The 13,027-nt window shown below is 45.2% G+C and overlaps 1 protein-coding gene across 35 annotated transcripts in view; it reads left to right on the top strand.

Annotated features, from left to right (window-relative positions):
- Nucleotides 1–13,027, top strand: part of KCNMA1 (potassium calcium-activated channel subfamily M alpha 1) — a 717,583-nt gene that overhangs the window by 417,393 nt on the left and 287,163 nt on the right. For all 35 annotated transcript variants that reach the window (XM_032839333.1, XM_032839342.1, XM_032839358.1 and 32 more), the window contains exons 4-5: nt 3,517–3,610; nt 4,451–4,562. In XM_032839333.1, coding sequence (XP_032695224.1) covers nt 3,517–3,610; nt 4,451–4,562 — 206 coding nt within the window. The remainder of the gene's footprint in view (nt 1–3,516; nt 3,611–4,450; nt 4,563–13,027) is intronic.

Below are 13,027 nucleotides of genomic sequence, written 5' to 3' on the forward strand. Positions count from 1 at the left end.
GAGGAGTCCATCAGCTTACCAACTAACTTGTGTCTTCTCATTGGGAAGTCATTAGTTTAACCAGGAACAATTTAGGGAAAGTCCATTTACTACTACAAGGATCAGAACCAGTATCCCTATTTCAGTTTTTAAAACTCCACTTTTTTTTTTTTTTTTCCTATTGGCAACATATATCCACACACAGCCTATTCTGATGTGGGCCTGCCTCGTAGCAATGGTGATCCAAATTTAAGTGTGTACTTTGGAGTCACCATTTTTTGTGTTAAAAAAAAAGGGGGGGGGGATTTCTTTTCTATCTCTTGAAACTTCTGTGTATCCAGACAAGGAACTCTAGTGTACACAAGAAGGAAGAGGAGTTTGTATTTCATTTTCTATCATACAATGGGCATTAATCATTAAGATAATAACCTCTTTGGGAGGAAAATAAATTCTGGCTGATATGACCAGCCCTTTTATTGTTGAATTATATATTTTCTTTTTATAAGATCGGTGAACTTCTCTGTGGGTTGTTTCCATTCAGGGAATGAAATGATGGGGCTTTAGAATCTCTGCTCTGTTGTCTCTGATTGTGTGAGTTTGTGAACGGCAGGCACTCAGAGGCTTTATCTCAGAGGGGGTCCTGATAAACAGTTCTACTGCCACTTGAGAAAACTAAGCAGGACATTTCTCCTTGGACTCTCGTGGCAAGTGGGAAAGAGCTAAAAGGGATAGAAAATAGATCTCCCCCATCACTCGGGTCCTACCTGGGTCGCAGAGGCTGGGCCTCTTTTATCCCAGAGTTTTCTGCTCTTTGTCTCTTCCATCTTAGCAGAGTGTACTGGTGTCATTGGCAAGCTTCAGCCAGAGGACAAGCTGCTCGTACCAGCAGCTTTCATTTTTCAGCCCAAAGTCTAGGACTCAAGGAATACTATGAAACAGTGATTAAATCAGTTCAAACTTTTTGAAAGAAGTACTAAGGAAAAGGTGTAATATGTTTGCAGCACTGTTTTCTGTAAATCAGAGGTGCTGTTGTGGTATATTTTTTTTCAACACAGTGTCCTTTAGCAGAAAGCCCTCTCTTGCTGCCTTTGAGTATGGGCAGTATAAGAAGGAACAGTGGAAATGACAGGGAAGAAAAGGATCAATGGAAAGAAGTTGCTACTGCCTGATTCCTTATGCTCTTTTGAACATATGCTTCTGTTTATGCTGAACATATCCTCAATGGTATTCAGCAACATCTTTTCCCCCACTATCCCATTCCCCTCCACAGCCTAGCAAATGTTTTACCTATAAGATGCATTTTAAGTTGGCTACCAAATTAACCACAAAGGCCATGGAATTCTTGGAAGCTAGGAAATTCACAGGACCCCCAAATATATCACCAATAACTATTGTGTGGGCAATAGTAAGGCTATTGTTTGACCTTGGTGAAGTGAAAGTGGGTTTTCCAAAAATAGACTTGGGAATCAAGACTTTCTCTCTGTCCCTTTGACTATGACTGTCCATCTTGATGAATATGAATTTAAATGCACATCGAAGTCACTGCTGGTACAAGTAAAAACACGAGTGCAGCATTTACCAACAGAGCTTCCTGTCCTCACTCTCTAGATCACTCTCTTACACACACACACACACACACACACACACACACCATCCATTCTTCAGTAACCCACCATACCAGCGGCTTATGTAGCACAGAGATGCATTGTCTCTTCATCCCTTGGAATCTGTAGTGGATTTCTGGTCAACCTAGTTCATGTACTTCTTGTCACTGTGACTAGAGTAGCTAAGAATTCTGACACCTGTGGACCTTGTGGGTCTTGTTTTTGACATGAAACAAAGCACTATCCTGGCTTGGGGATTGCAGAAGTGTCTCTTACTAACTGTAGGTCTGGATTTTCCTTTTTTCCTTTAAAGCAATACCCAAGTAGGGGAGGAGGCAAAGAGCAGTGGTTTAGCTTTTGGATTCCTGACTTCTTCCAGCATAGGATGAAGCAAATTCCATGCTGTCTTCCCTCCCACTTCCCCACCTTAGGGAAAACCTAGGAGCTGTCATTTCCTTTATAAAAGAAATGTTTTTCAGCATTTGCTTTTTCTTCAGTCTGCTTAGTTGGTAAATGCAAATGTAGATGCCCCTCACCCCATGCTTGTCTGGGGGTTTTCCCACCTATTTGTGATGTAGGAGATGACAAAGGGCATGTTTGACTTGTTCTAGAGATGAAGAATGGATAAATCCAGTGCATGTAATATGATTGGAGAGCCCCATAGACCGACCCACCACACCTCTTTGTGGGCCCTGCATTCCCATACTGCACAGATTCCTGCCTGTTGAACAACTAAGCATTGTCCTCGCAGAAGTACAACTATACTAACTGGTATTGCGTATAGCGATTTCCAAAGTGGTGGTACTCGGAAATCCTCCATCCTGCACTTCTCAGGCTAGCGCCCTCCTGGCCCAAAGGTCCACGTTGCTTTCCTTCCAGGGAAAGTATTTTTCTTCTCCCCGTACTCCCTCCCCTTTTCCCTCACCTCACCTTCTTTATGTTTCTGACCCGGAGTGGTACCATTTGCTTACTGATAACAGTCTACTATGAATTTTCATCCACAGCTTTGAGATGCTTATGAGGCTTTCCTGCTTCCCACCCAGCCCCAAACTTGGGGCTTTTCACACACTGATCCTCTGATCAGTTTGACGCGGGAAAGCACACGGAAGCCATGTACCAGTTTGTATAGTAGTACCTTTTTGAACTGTCTACTCTTGAACAAAGCAGGGTGTGCTGGGGGTTCGCGTTGGCTGCTTGACACACACAAAGCCAATTAACTTGCATGCCAAAAAAAGAAAAAAAGAAAAAAATTAACCCTTAGAGTACTGCTTCAATATTTTGGTGTAATGGTCTTGAACTTAGCAGTTGGGCAATGCTTCTTTCTCCAGATCAGAGCGCTATACATCAAGTCCATACTTAGTTTAGCCAGAATGTCAACCAGGATCCTCTCCTCCACAGCTTTCCTGAGATGCTCCTGGGTCCTTTATTATTCATCAGCCGATGGCTTTCAAGAGGTCTCAAACACAGCCACTGTGTTTAATTGAAAATGGGTTCTACTTCCAATGTGCTAGAGGGTGTGAGGGACTGTTTGGAGATTTGGTATGTGTCCTCTGAAAGAAAGAAGTCAGTTCTTTAAGGGTTAATGTGAAATTAAGGAATTTGATGGTCTCTCCTGCTTGTCCTTCCTCCAAGGTGTCTGCATGATCCTTTTAAGATTTTTAGCTCAACTGTTGAATGATAATAAACATAATTTACATATATATATAAATATATAATTATAAAAACAAATAAAAGAATAAAAGACTGAATGGTTGAATGGAAAGACCCCTTGGCCATGCTTGCTTGATTATCACAGAGGGTAGAAAGACCAAATGTTTTAGTCCATGAAGATACATTTTGTCCTCTACCCCGAGCTCCAGTACTACACAGTATGTGTAAGACGTGACGATATTTTTCATTTACCTCTTGCTTTTTTCTTCTTCCCGTCTAATAGCCCAATAGAATCCTGCCAGAATTTCTACAAAGATTTCACATTACAGATCGACATGGCTTTCAACGTGTTCTTCCTTCTCTACTTTGGCCTGCGGGTAAGTCTGATCCCCACAACTCTGTCACCATGGGGTGGCTTGTACTCAGGGGCCGTGCCCCGCCGGCCTCCGCTCTTGCAGAGATGAAGCCCGGTGTTTCCAGGGGGGACAACAGACCCATGTTCTGATTTTCAGTGTCTGAGAGAGCTTTTTCCTTAACTTCACATTTTCAGAGGTACATGTTAAAATCTTATTCCAAGGAGGAGAAACAGGGATTGACGTAGCTAATATGTCTCTCCTGGCTGAATGTCTCTCATCTCTCTAAATACAAACGTATTGTTGTCTTAAATGGAAGAAAAAAGAAACTTCTCTTAAAATTATGTTTATCGGGGCTCACTTAGCTGAATCCTGAGGGGACAGCTGTGAGGCTTGAATCGAGGCAGGAGATGGGTAGCATTCAGGGACCTGCAGGATTTGTAGTAGAGCCTGTCTATGAGGGGAGCTGTACAGAGTGTGTATTATGGAGATTTTGTGTACACGTGTGTGCACATGTGTGTGTACATGGATGAGTACATACATGCTTTACTTAGGGTTCTGTTTCCATTAGAGTCTAGTGAAGGTGAGACCATTCAGACTTTCCTATAATGCTGTTGAAAGCCACAGGAAAACTGATTGCCTAATATTTCTCCAAGGTTAACAGAGTCTACAGTCACTCTCTAGAAAACACCATATAACTGAATTCTCAGACAGAAATAGCCTGTGATTGGTATAGCTATGAGAAGGACAGAATATCTCCCTCTAGGCCCCGGTGAAAACCCAAAACATAGACTTTGGCTAAAGCATATACTTAGAATGCCAGTGTCGTGCCTCTCATATTTTTCTCCATTTCTCTCTCCCCAGTTTATTGCAGCCAACGATAAGCTGTGGTTCTGGCTGGAAGTGAACTCTGTGGTAGATTTCTTCACGGTCCCCCCAGTGTTTGTGTCTGTGTACTTAAACAGAAGTTGGCTTGGTAAGTCGACCTTTCTTCCCTTCTTCCCTCTGGTTTCCGAGCTGTGGTGGATCAGAGGCTGGGGCCGTCACCACAGAAGGAAAGTTTTGTGTATTCCTGTGCACGACTCCTGAAGTTATGGGAGTTGGTGGTAACATTTCTCTTTGGAACACTCACCCTGGAAGATAGGCCCAGTTAGGGCTTCAGGAAGGGCAATTTTATCATAGTGGAAACCTCGTGGTCACACTGTCCCAGTCAGGACCTCTGCCTCCGTGGGTCAGTCATTTTCATTCATTGTGTAGTTAGGACCGAACACAGAAGCCCATGGAGACGAGGCCACCTTTCCAGAAGCTGCTTTAGGTGCCTAGAAGGCCTGCCTGCCAAACTTAGCTTCTCTCTGCTTCTTAGTTTTATGTAGAGTGGGTCCTGCCTGGTTTATTTATGGCTGTGAGTTCCTCTGTGGGGCAGGGTAGCGTCAAGCATCCTGAGCCACCCTCTCCTTGAAGGAGATGGAGCCCCTTTCCTGTGGTAAAAGATGAGTTTTGCTGGTGCTCTGTTCACATCTCATTTGCTGTATCTACTTGGCAGGTTACTTCCTGTTGGTTCCTGGCAGGTCACTCCCTGCCTCAGGATCAGGACACTTGGATGGGAGAAGGAACTAGCTCAAACGATGGTCATGGCAGCTAGAGGCAGAGAGAGTTCAGCTTCGAGCTTCTCTTGGTTGCCCTGAATTATTCTCTCATAGTGTTCCTGCTACTGTGGGTCTATAGGGGGAAAAGGGAGGCTGAAATGAGATCCAGTGGTCTGTTTCTGGGTTCCTTCCATCTTTGTCTTTAGAAATTTTTTGTGTGAATTTTTTTTCAAAGTAATATATATTATTGTAGTCAGCATAAACATTTAAAGATGTATGAAGAAAGTAGCAATCATATCTTCCCCCTGCACCCACCCCTGCCTTCTCCCTGGGATGCTTAGTGTTAACAGACTTCCATCTTTCCTTCCTGTCCCTTTGTCCCAGACACGGATGCACATAGATGTGTTGGAGAGAGGTGGTGGTCTTCGTCCAAATAAGCATGTCCATCCCGTTACCCTGCAGTTTGGTTTTCTCACAAACTAATAAATGATGGGTGTCCCTTCAGCTCTCTAATAATTCATTTTATTAGAGTCACACAAAATTCTACAAATTGGTGTATCACGGTTCATGACATCATAACCCTAAGGATGGACCACCTGATTTTTTTTTCTTTTTTGTGCTATAAGCAGTACTTTCATAAACATCCTCATGCACATATCTGTGATAGTTCTGTTTCTCTAGATGGTTCCCGGTTCCTGGAAGAGGAATTACTGGATCAAAGAATGCATACATTTTAGTTTGTACAGATATTGATGGCTCATTTTTCAAAAATGTTGTGCCAAGATCTGCTTCCACTAGCAATATGTTTTTGATGTCCTTGCTAGCTCTGTGAATTTATTACATGCCTGGTGTCAAGTATTTAAAAAAAGAAGCACCCTTTCTGTATGATGTATGCAGTAATCACGTATGCACATATCGGTGTGTATCTGTGTGGGTATCCCATAAGGATTCTATTTTCTACTAGTTTTCTCATTAGAATTCTATTCACTCGCTCAGTGGAAAAGTTTGCCTCCTTGATTTGAGGCGTGCTTGCTTAGGCTGGGTTTCCAGCCGTCATGATGGGACCATCAGAGCCACTCACAAATCAGAGAAGCGTCCTGACAGTGAGCTGAATGTGTCCTGGTGCTGAGGGTCCCAGCTACCGTAGCTTGGCTCTTAACTGGCTTTGTGACCTGGGGAGCTCACTTTCCTTCGTTCAGCCTGTTGTTTTTGGCTGTAAAATAGTGGGTTTAGATGATTTGATTTCTTAGGTACTTTCAGCTCAGAATGCCTCTAAGACTCTTGCATTGTTCGTGGGAAGTTTGGGATCTAGGTTGTGGGGAAGGACTGGGAAGTGAGTGAAATCAAATCATCCACATTTCTGAGTCAAAAGTATGTATGGGCTGCTAAACAGGCTCGTCCTAGACCCTCCTGTTGCAAAGAGTAGACACATAAGCATGTGCACCCACGTGCGTGCCCACACCCTGAAAAATGACAGACAGACAAGAAAAAGGACAGGGGAAGAGGGAAGAAGAGAGTAAGAGAGAGGGAGGGAGGGAAGAAAGGAAGAAGGAAGGAAGGAAGGGAATCTGCCTTTTCTTCCTGCCTGTGTTCTGAGTACTGGGTGCCTTGCAACAACCAGTTTGCTCTTCTGGACCCTCAGTTTTCCCTTCTGAAAAATGGGAAGTTTGGACTTAAAGTACCTTCCAGTCCTCACACTATGTGAATCTGAATTTTACATCAAGCTCCATTCTCTCTTGGTCCCTTGTGGCCCTAAATATTAAAGAGGCCCCTTCAGGTCTGGGTGGAGATACCCCTCCTGTGCAGCCAGCAGCTCTCGCCCCGGATAAGGGTGTGGAGCTGAGTCTCCTTGGGAGACTAAAAACGTCTTTGTGTGAAGAGAACTTGGATGTTAAAAATTCACAACTTTTTGTGAATATGATTTAATCCTGATTTTTGGAGTTGCGTTCTTGTCTAGTGAAAACCCACCAGAGTGAAAAGGAAAAGGGGGAAAAATGAGATACACTCTTGTATCCGCCGTGGTTGCTCTTCAAAAAATATGCTCCGAAATGTGCTTCAATTTGTTGATTAATTGAACAGTATTTATTAAGCACTTACTATGCGACAGGCACTTTTCCAGATGATTAAGAAACAACAGTGAATAATGGGGCGCCTGGGTGGCTCAGTCGGTTGAGATCCAACTCTTGATTTTGGTTCAGGTCACGATCTCAGGATCGTAGGATCAAGCCCTGCATTGGGCTCCACATTGGGGGTAGAGCCTGCTTAAGAGCCTCTCTCCCCCTGGCCCCCACTAAAAAAAAGAAACAGCAGTGAGTACAATAGGCAACATCCTACTCTGTGACATTGCAGTGGGGGAAGAACAGGGAAAAAATGAACCTAATAAATAAGCAAATTATATAGTCCACTAGGAAGCATAAGTGTGTTGAAACTGACAACAGACCCACAAACTTCTGGACTATGAAATAACAACAACAACAACAACAACAACAACAGGAAATAACCTTTCTCCTCTTATAGGAGTAAGCACCTTCAGTGAAATAATTGTGGTTCTTTAGTAACTGAACCCCTTGGGTAAGATCCACAACTGGGCAGCCTGTCATGAAATAGAATTCAGTATAAAAATCTACCCAGGAGGCTCCCGTGTCTGATTTAATACATGGGTTATTACATCATGAAACAATTATTGTGCTGATGAGCTGCCAGAGATAAAATGAACATTCCCACGAGGCATGGCGTATAAAGCAGAAGGAATAATCCCATTAAGTGGGGGCATTTCAGGAAGTGCTCCCCTCCTTCTGGAAGATGAAAAGGTGCTGCCTTTACTGGCAGAGGTTTGGGGTAAGATGAAGAAGCCGCTGTCTGTTCTCTTCTCCCCACACACCTGCTGAGCCCTGCGTGGCTGGAACCATGTGGGTACAAAACCGGATGAGTGCCGTGACCCCCACCCTTATCTTCCCCAGGGCATATCACCCACCACACTTGATTTCTTATCATCATATATTGTTGCATATTATATAGCATCGTATTCATGTTCTTTATTACATGTGTTATCTTAGTGCATCTGGCGGCGTAGTACCAATAATGGCTAATTCCAGTTCTTCTATGTGCTGGGCGCTCTGATGAGCCCCTCACACACATGAACTCCCTTAATTCTCAGAGCAAATCTGTGAGATGGGAATTTTCTCCCCCCATTGTGCCAGTAAGGAAACAGGCTCAGAGGCGTCCGTTCCTGTCCTAGGTCGCATAGCCTAGGAGTGGCGGGAGGTGGTAGTTTGCCCGAGATTTGGTCCGAATTTTTGTCCATATTCATGCTGCTCTTCTGCCTCTGTCCTCACCCTTAAAAGATTGGGGGTTTTGAGGAACACCCGGGTTGGGTGACTGAGCAGGTTTTGCTCATTTCTGCTGGCACCTCTCCATCTCTCCTTAGTCAGAGAGCTTCACTTCAGGCAGGCAGGGAGGGGAAGAGATCTTAAGAACACACATCCTCATGCCTCCTCTCCTTCCCACTTCTTGCCCACCTCCAGTTTGTTTGTTTGTTTGTTTGTTTGTTTCTTTCTTTCTTCCTTCCTTCCTTCCTTTCTTTCTTTTTTTTTTTTTAAGATTTTATTTATTTACTTGACACGGAGAGAGATCACAAGTAGGCAGAGAGGCAGAGAGCGAGGGAGAAGCAAGCTCCCTGCTGAGCAGAGATCCTGATGTGGGGCTCGATCTCAGATCCTGAGATCATGACCTGAGCCGAAGGCAGAGGCTTAACCCACTGAGCCACCCAGGCACCCTGCCCAGCTCCATTTTCTAGAGTTGCCTCCAGGACCCAGGAAACACAGAGAGCTTGTGTGTGTCTCCTGAGTCCCAGGGCACCTAACCACCTTGGGGATCAGATCTGCTCTGAGAGAGAGGGAGAGACTCGGGGCTTCCACACATGCGGTCAGTAGAGCAGAATGGGTCAAGCCAAGCTTTGGGTTACTGTCTTGATTCACATCTGGGCTTGGCCAGTGGGTCTCTCTGAGCCTGGTTGTTTTGCTGGTCTTAAACTCCATTTTCCACCCGTCCAGTGAAGGGGAGGTAATAAGAGTAATTCCCCGTAGGGCTGCTGAGGGGATGCAGGGAGGCAGAGTCAGTGAAGGAACCCTACCCGTAGGACGCACTTCAGGACCATCCTGGGCTTGTCTTTCTCACCTACCTATCATATTTTAAAGTAGCAAGGAAGAAAACAAACCAGAATGGAACCAAAAATAAGGCAGTGGGATGTGAGGACATCCACGTTGGCAGGCGGCAAGTCGGTGCTTATTTTAATTCCTGTTCCCACACGCCAGCTTATTCATTTTTGTTTCTCTCACAGAATCCTTACCCTACCTAACTAAAATAAATGTACCTTGAAATGAGAGATGTATTTTATTCTGAGACTAGAATAACACGCTCTGGGGAGAACTCCTCTGTCTGTCTCCTTCTTTGGGGAACTGTATCCCTGAGGTGGGTCAACGGGCTGTGCCTCCTTTGTGTATTTATTTATGTGGTTTCGCTGAGGGTCATTTTGTGTGGTTAAAAGAAGAGAATAGAGAAAAAAATAACCACACGCTTACTGGCCACTCCTCGCCAGCTTTAATTGAGCACCTACTGTGTGCTCAGCACTGAGATGAAGGGAGCCTGTCTGGCCATCCTCTTTCCTGGTCTTGCTATGATTTCCACCATCATCTCTCTTCTCTGACTCATGAAATCAGGGGATGGTAAGGAGCCACAGACCTTGAACCCAGGGTGGAAAAACTGTAAACTATAAACCTACCTGCTCTTCTAGCCCATGTTAGACGTCAGTGCCTTTGGCAAACGGTACTACAAAGTAGAAAATGCTCCTAAAAAATAGAAAAATGAGTTAGTGCCCAGCCACAGGGCAATTAAAATGACTGAAGATATCTGCTTATAAATATATGTCAGGCACAGTTCCTTTGTGTGTCAAAAGATGATAAAAACAGGTCTGTAAAAAAAAAAAAAACGAAGAAGAAGAAGGAAAAGTACAGGTCTTTAAAAACAACAATAACAACAAGAAAGGGACAAACGTAGTTCCTGTTTGAGACTGAGGTTTGAATCTAGATTTGGAACCAAAATAAATACGCATGGAGCAACAGCAGGTAACACTGCCCGCTGTATAATTAAGTCCCAAATTGCCAGGTACAGGCTGTCAGGGCCTTGGGAGAAAGAGCTTATGTGGGTGGAGGAACGTGAGGAGGCTTCTGCGGGATGCTGGTGCAGCCCATGGTGGGCGGGCCCGGCGGCTGGAGCCTGGCTGGAGCCAGGGCCCTGCGCATTCCTCGGGGGAGGGGAGCCCAGCCTACCCTGTGTGAAGGACAGCAGATGCCCACCAATGATAACGCCGTCCTAAATGAGAAAGCGCCCTTCCTTGTTCCAGGCATCAGCCCTACAACCCTACAGGATGGATCTATTCATTTCCTCTCACTGCGGTGACACGAGTGTCCCCAATTGCAGTGCCTTAACACGATGCAAGTTTATTTCTTACGCCTGTGTAGGCTAGGGATCGGCATAGGTCTCTCTGGGCGCAGGGATAACTGTGTTCAGGGCTGTGCTCCTTTCTGGAAGCTCGGAGGAAGGAAGTCCATTTCCTTGCCTTTCTCAGCTTCCAAGGCCACCCACATTCCTTGGTATTGTTTCTCCCTGATGGTGCTGTCCGTCATTACCTTCCTCGGACTCTTCCTCCTGTCTCCCCCTTGTACTTCCAAGGACCTTTGTGATTATGTTGGGGTCCCACCTGGATAATCTAAGACCATCTCCCTATATGAAGGTCAGCAGAGGAGCAACCTTAATTTACTGCTTGGGTTGCCTTTTGCCATGTAAATTACCATATTCCCAGGTTCTGAGGATTATCATGAATGTTTTTTTGGGGGGGCGTTTTTCTGCCAAAGGGGAATTATTATTAATATTCCCATTTTGCCAGCGTGGAAACTGAGGCCCAAAGGAGTTAAGTAACTTGCCCCAAATCATAGAGCCCGTGGTTCTTCTCAGTCTTCTGGAGTCCAAACCCTCTGGCAGGCCTTCTGAGCCCTCCGCACCCTTGCCTCGTACTTTTCTGGCGTGTTATGAAAGGAGACCCTTGGGGAAGTCTCGCTAGAGCCTGGGACCTTCCCTACTCCTCACTTCCATGTAATGGTTTTGTTTTTCTTCTTTTCCTGGGACCGGGAGAATTACTAGGCAGACATGCCTGCTCTCCAGCCTTCACCCATTTGTTCTGGGCGCCACTTCCTTTCCTTAGAATTCATGCTTTCTTGCTTTTTTTTTACTTTAAAAAGTGGAGAGAAACGAGAATTTCAGAATGCCCACTGAGGTGACGAGTTGTGACGTGTGTCACCCTTTTCCTAGGGAAGGCAGCGTGTGGAGCCACAACAAGGCTTTCCTTTGCAAGTACTTGGTCGTTGTCTCAGGGCTCAGCTGGGATCTCAGGAGGCCTTCTGTTGCCCTCTACGTGCAGGGTGCCTGGCCCCAGGGCCGCTCCCTTGCTTGAAGAACCCCACAGCAGCTGAGTGAGGTGAATAGCCAGCCTTTTGTGGCCTAACCTCTGCATTTGATAAGAATACTCAATGGTGAAAGCCTTCACCTGGTTTCTGTTTCCTGACATGAGGAATTTTCAGTGTATTGAAATTGAAAAAACAAAACAAAGCCAAAAACATAAAAGCAGGATGTGTTGTAGGCACAGAGGGTAGGCAGCCCCTGGTGGGCAACTCCAGGCACACAGCCTCCACTCCCAGCCTCCCCTTCCTCTTTTTAAAATTCCTGCCCCTCCCCCCTCCACCAGGCTGCTAGTTGCATCCCCCCTGCTGAGTGTTCCCTCCTGCTCTGTCAGGAGTGAGTGTCTGCCCCATCTCCCTCCTTGGCAGCCCTCTCCCCATTCAGGCACAGCCCTAACTCCGCCTCCCTTGTGAAGTTTTCACAATCTTCCAGTTGGAATGAATTCTCTGACCTTCGTTTCTTTTACTCTTATGATTAGTGCTGTAAGAGCAAAATGATCATCTGTGTCATATTATCAATTAGAATGCAAGGTTCGCGACAGCCTTGTATAAGGACATTGGCCATTTTGGTTTTTTTGCTGTGCCTTGGTGCCTAGAACCTTGCCTGGAATGTAATTAATCCTTGTTGAATGAATGAGTGAGTATGTCTTCTCACCATAATGATAATAATGAACAATTACCGACTGCTTGTGAAAAGCAGACACTGGGCTCAGCATCTCAGAGGCATTATCTGAGTTAACACTCACTGTAGTAAATACGGTTGGTCTGATTTCACAATTTAGGGAGCTGAGGATTGGGAGTTAGGTAACTTTCCCAGGTAGTATATGTGGATCCAGGACTCAGCCCAGTTCAATCTGATTGTGGAGCCCATGCTTTTAAAACTACGAGGCCAGGGACGCCTGGGTTGCTCAGTGGGTTAAGCCTCTACCTTCGGCTCAGGTCATGATCTCAGGGTCCTGGGATGGAGCCCCGCATCTGGCTCTCTGCTTGGCAGGGAGCCTGCTTCACCCTCCCTCTCTGCCTACTTGTGATCTCTCTCTCTCTCAAATAAATAAGTAAAATCTTTAAAAAAACAAAACAAAGCAAAACAAAACTATGAGGTCAGTGGTTCTCAAAGTATAGTTCCCAGTCTAGCAGAAGGAGCATCACTTGAAAATTTGTTAGAAGTGCAGATTCTTAGAACCTAACATAGACCCCATGAATCAGAAACTCCCAGAGTTTGATCTGACAATCTGTGTTTTCCACGCCTTCCTGGTGATCCTCCCTGTGTTCACCCAATTTGGAGAACCACTGTTCTAGGCTATTCTGGGATGGTTATAAATTTGGCAGTCCACAAGAATCCC

The sequence above is a fragment of the Lontra canadensis genome, unplaced genomic scaffold (genome assembly GCF_010015895.1).
Source record: "Lontra canadensis isolate GAN:19392208 unplaced genomic scaffold, GSC_riverotter_1.0 scaffold3, whole genome shotgun sequence".
NCBI classification, from domain to species: domain Eukaryota; kingdom Metazoa; phylum Chordata; class Mammalia; order Carnivora; family Mustelidae; genus Lontra; species Lontra canadensis.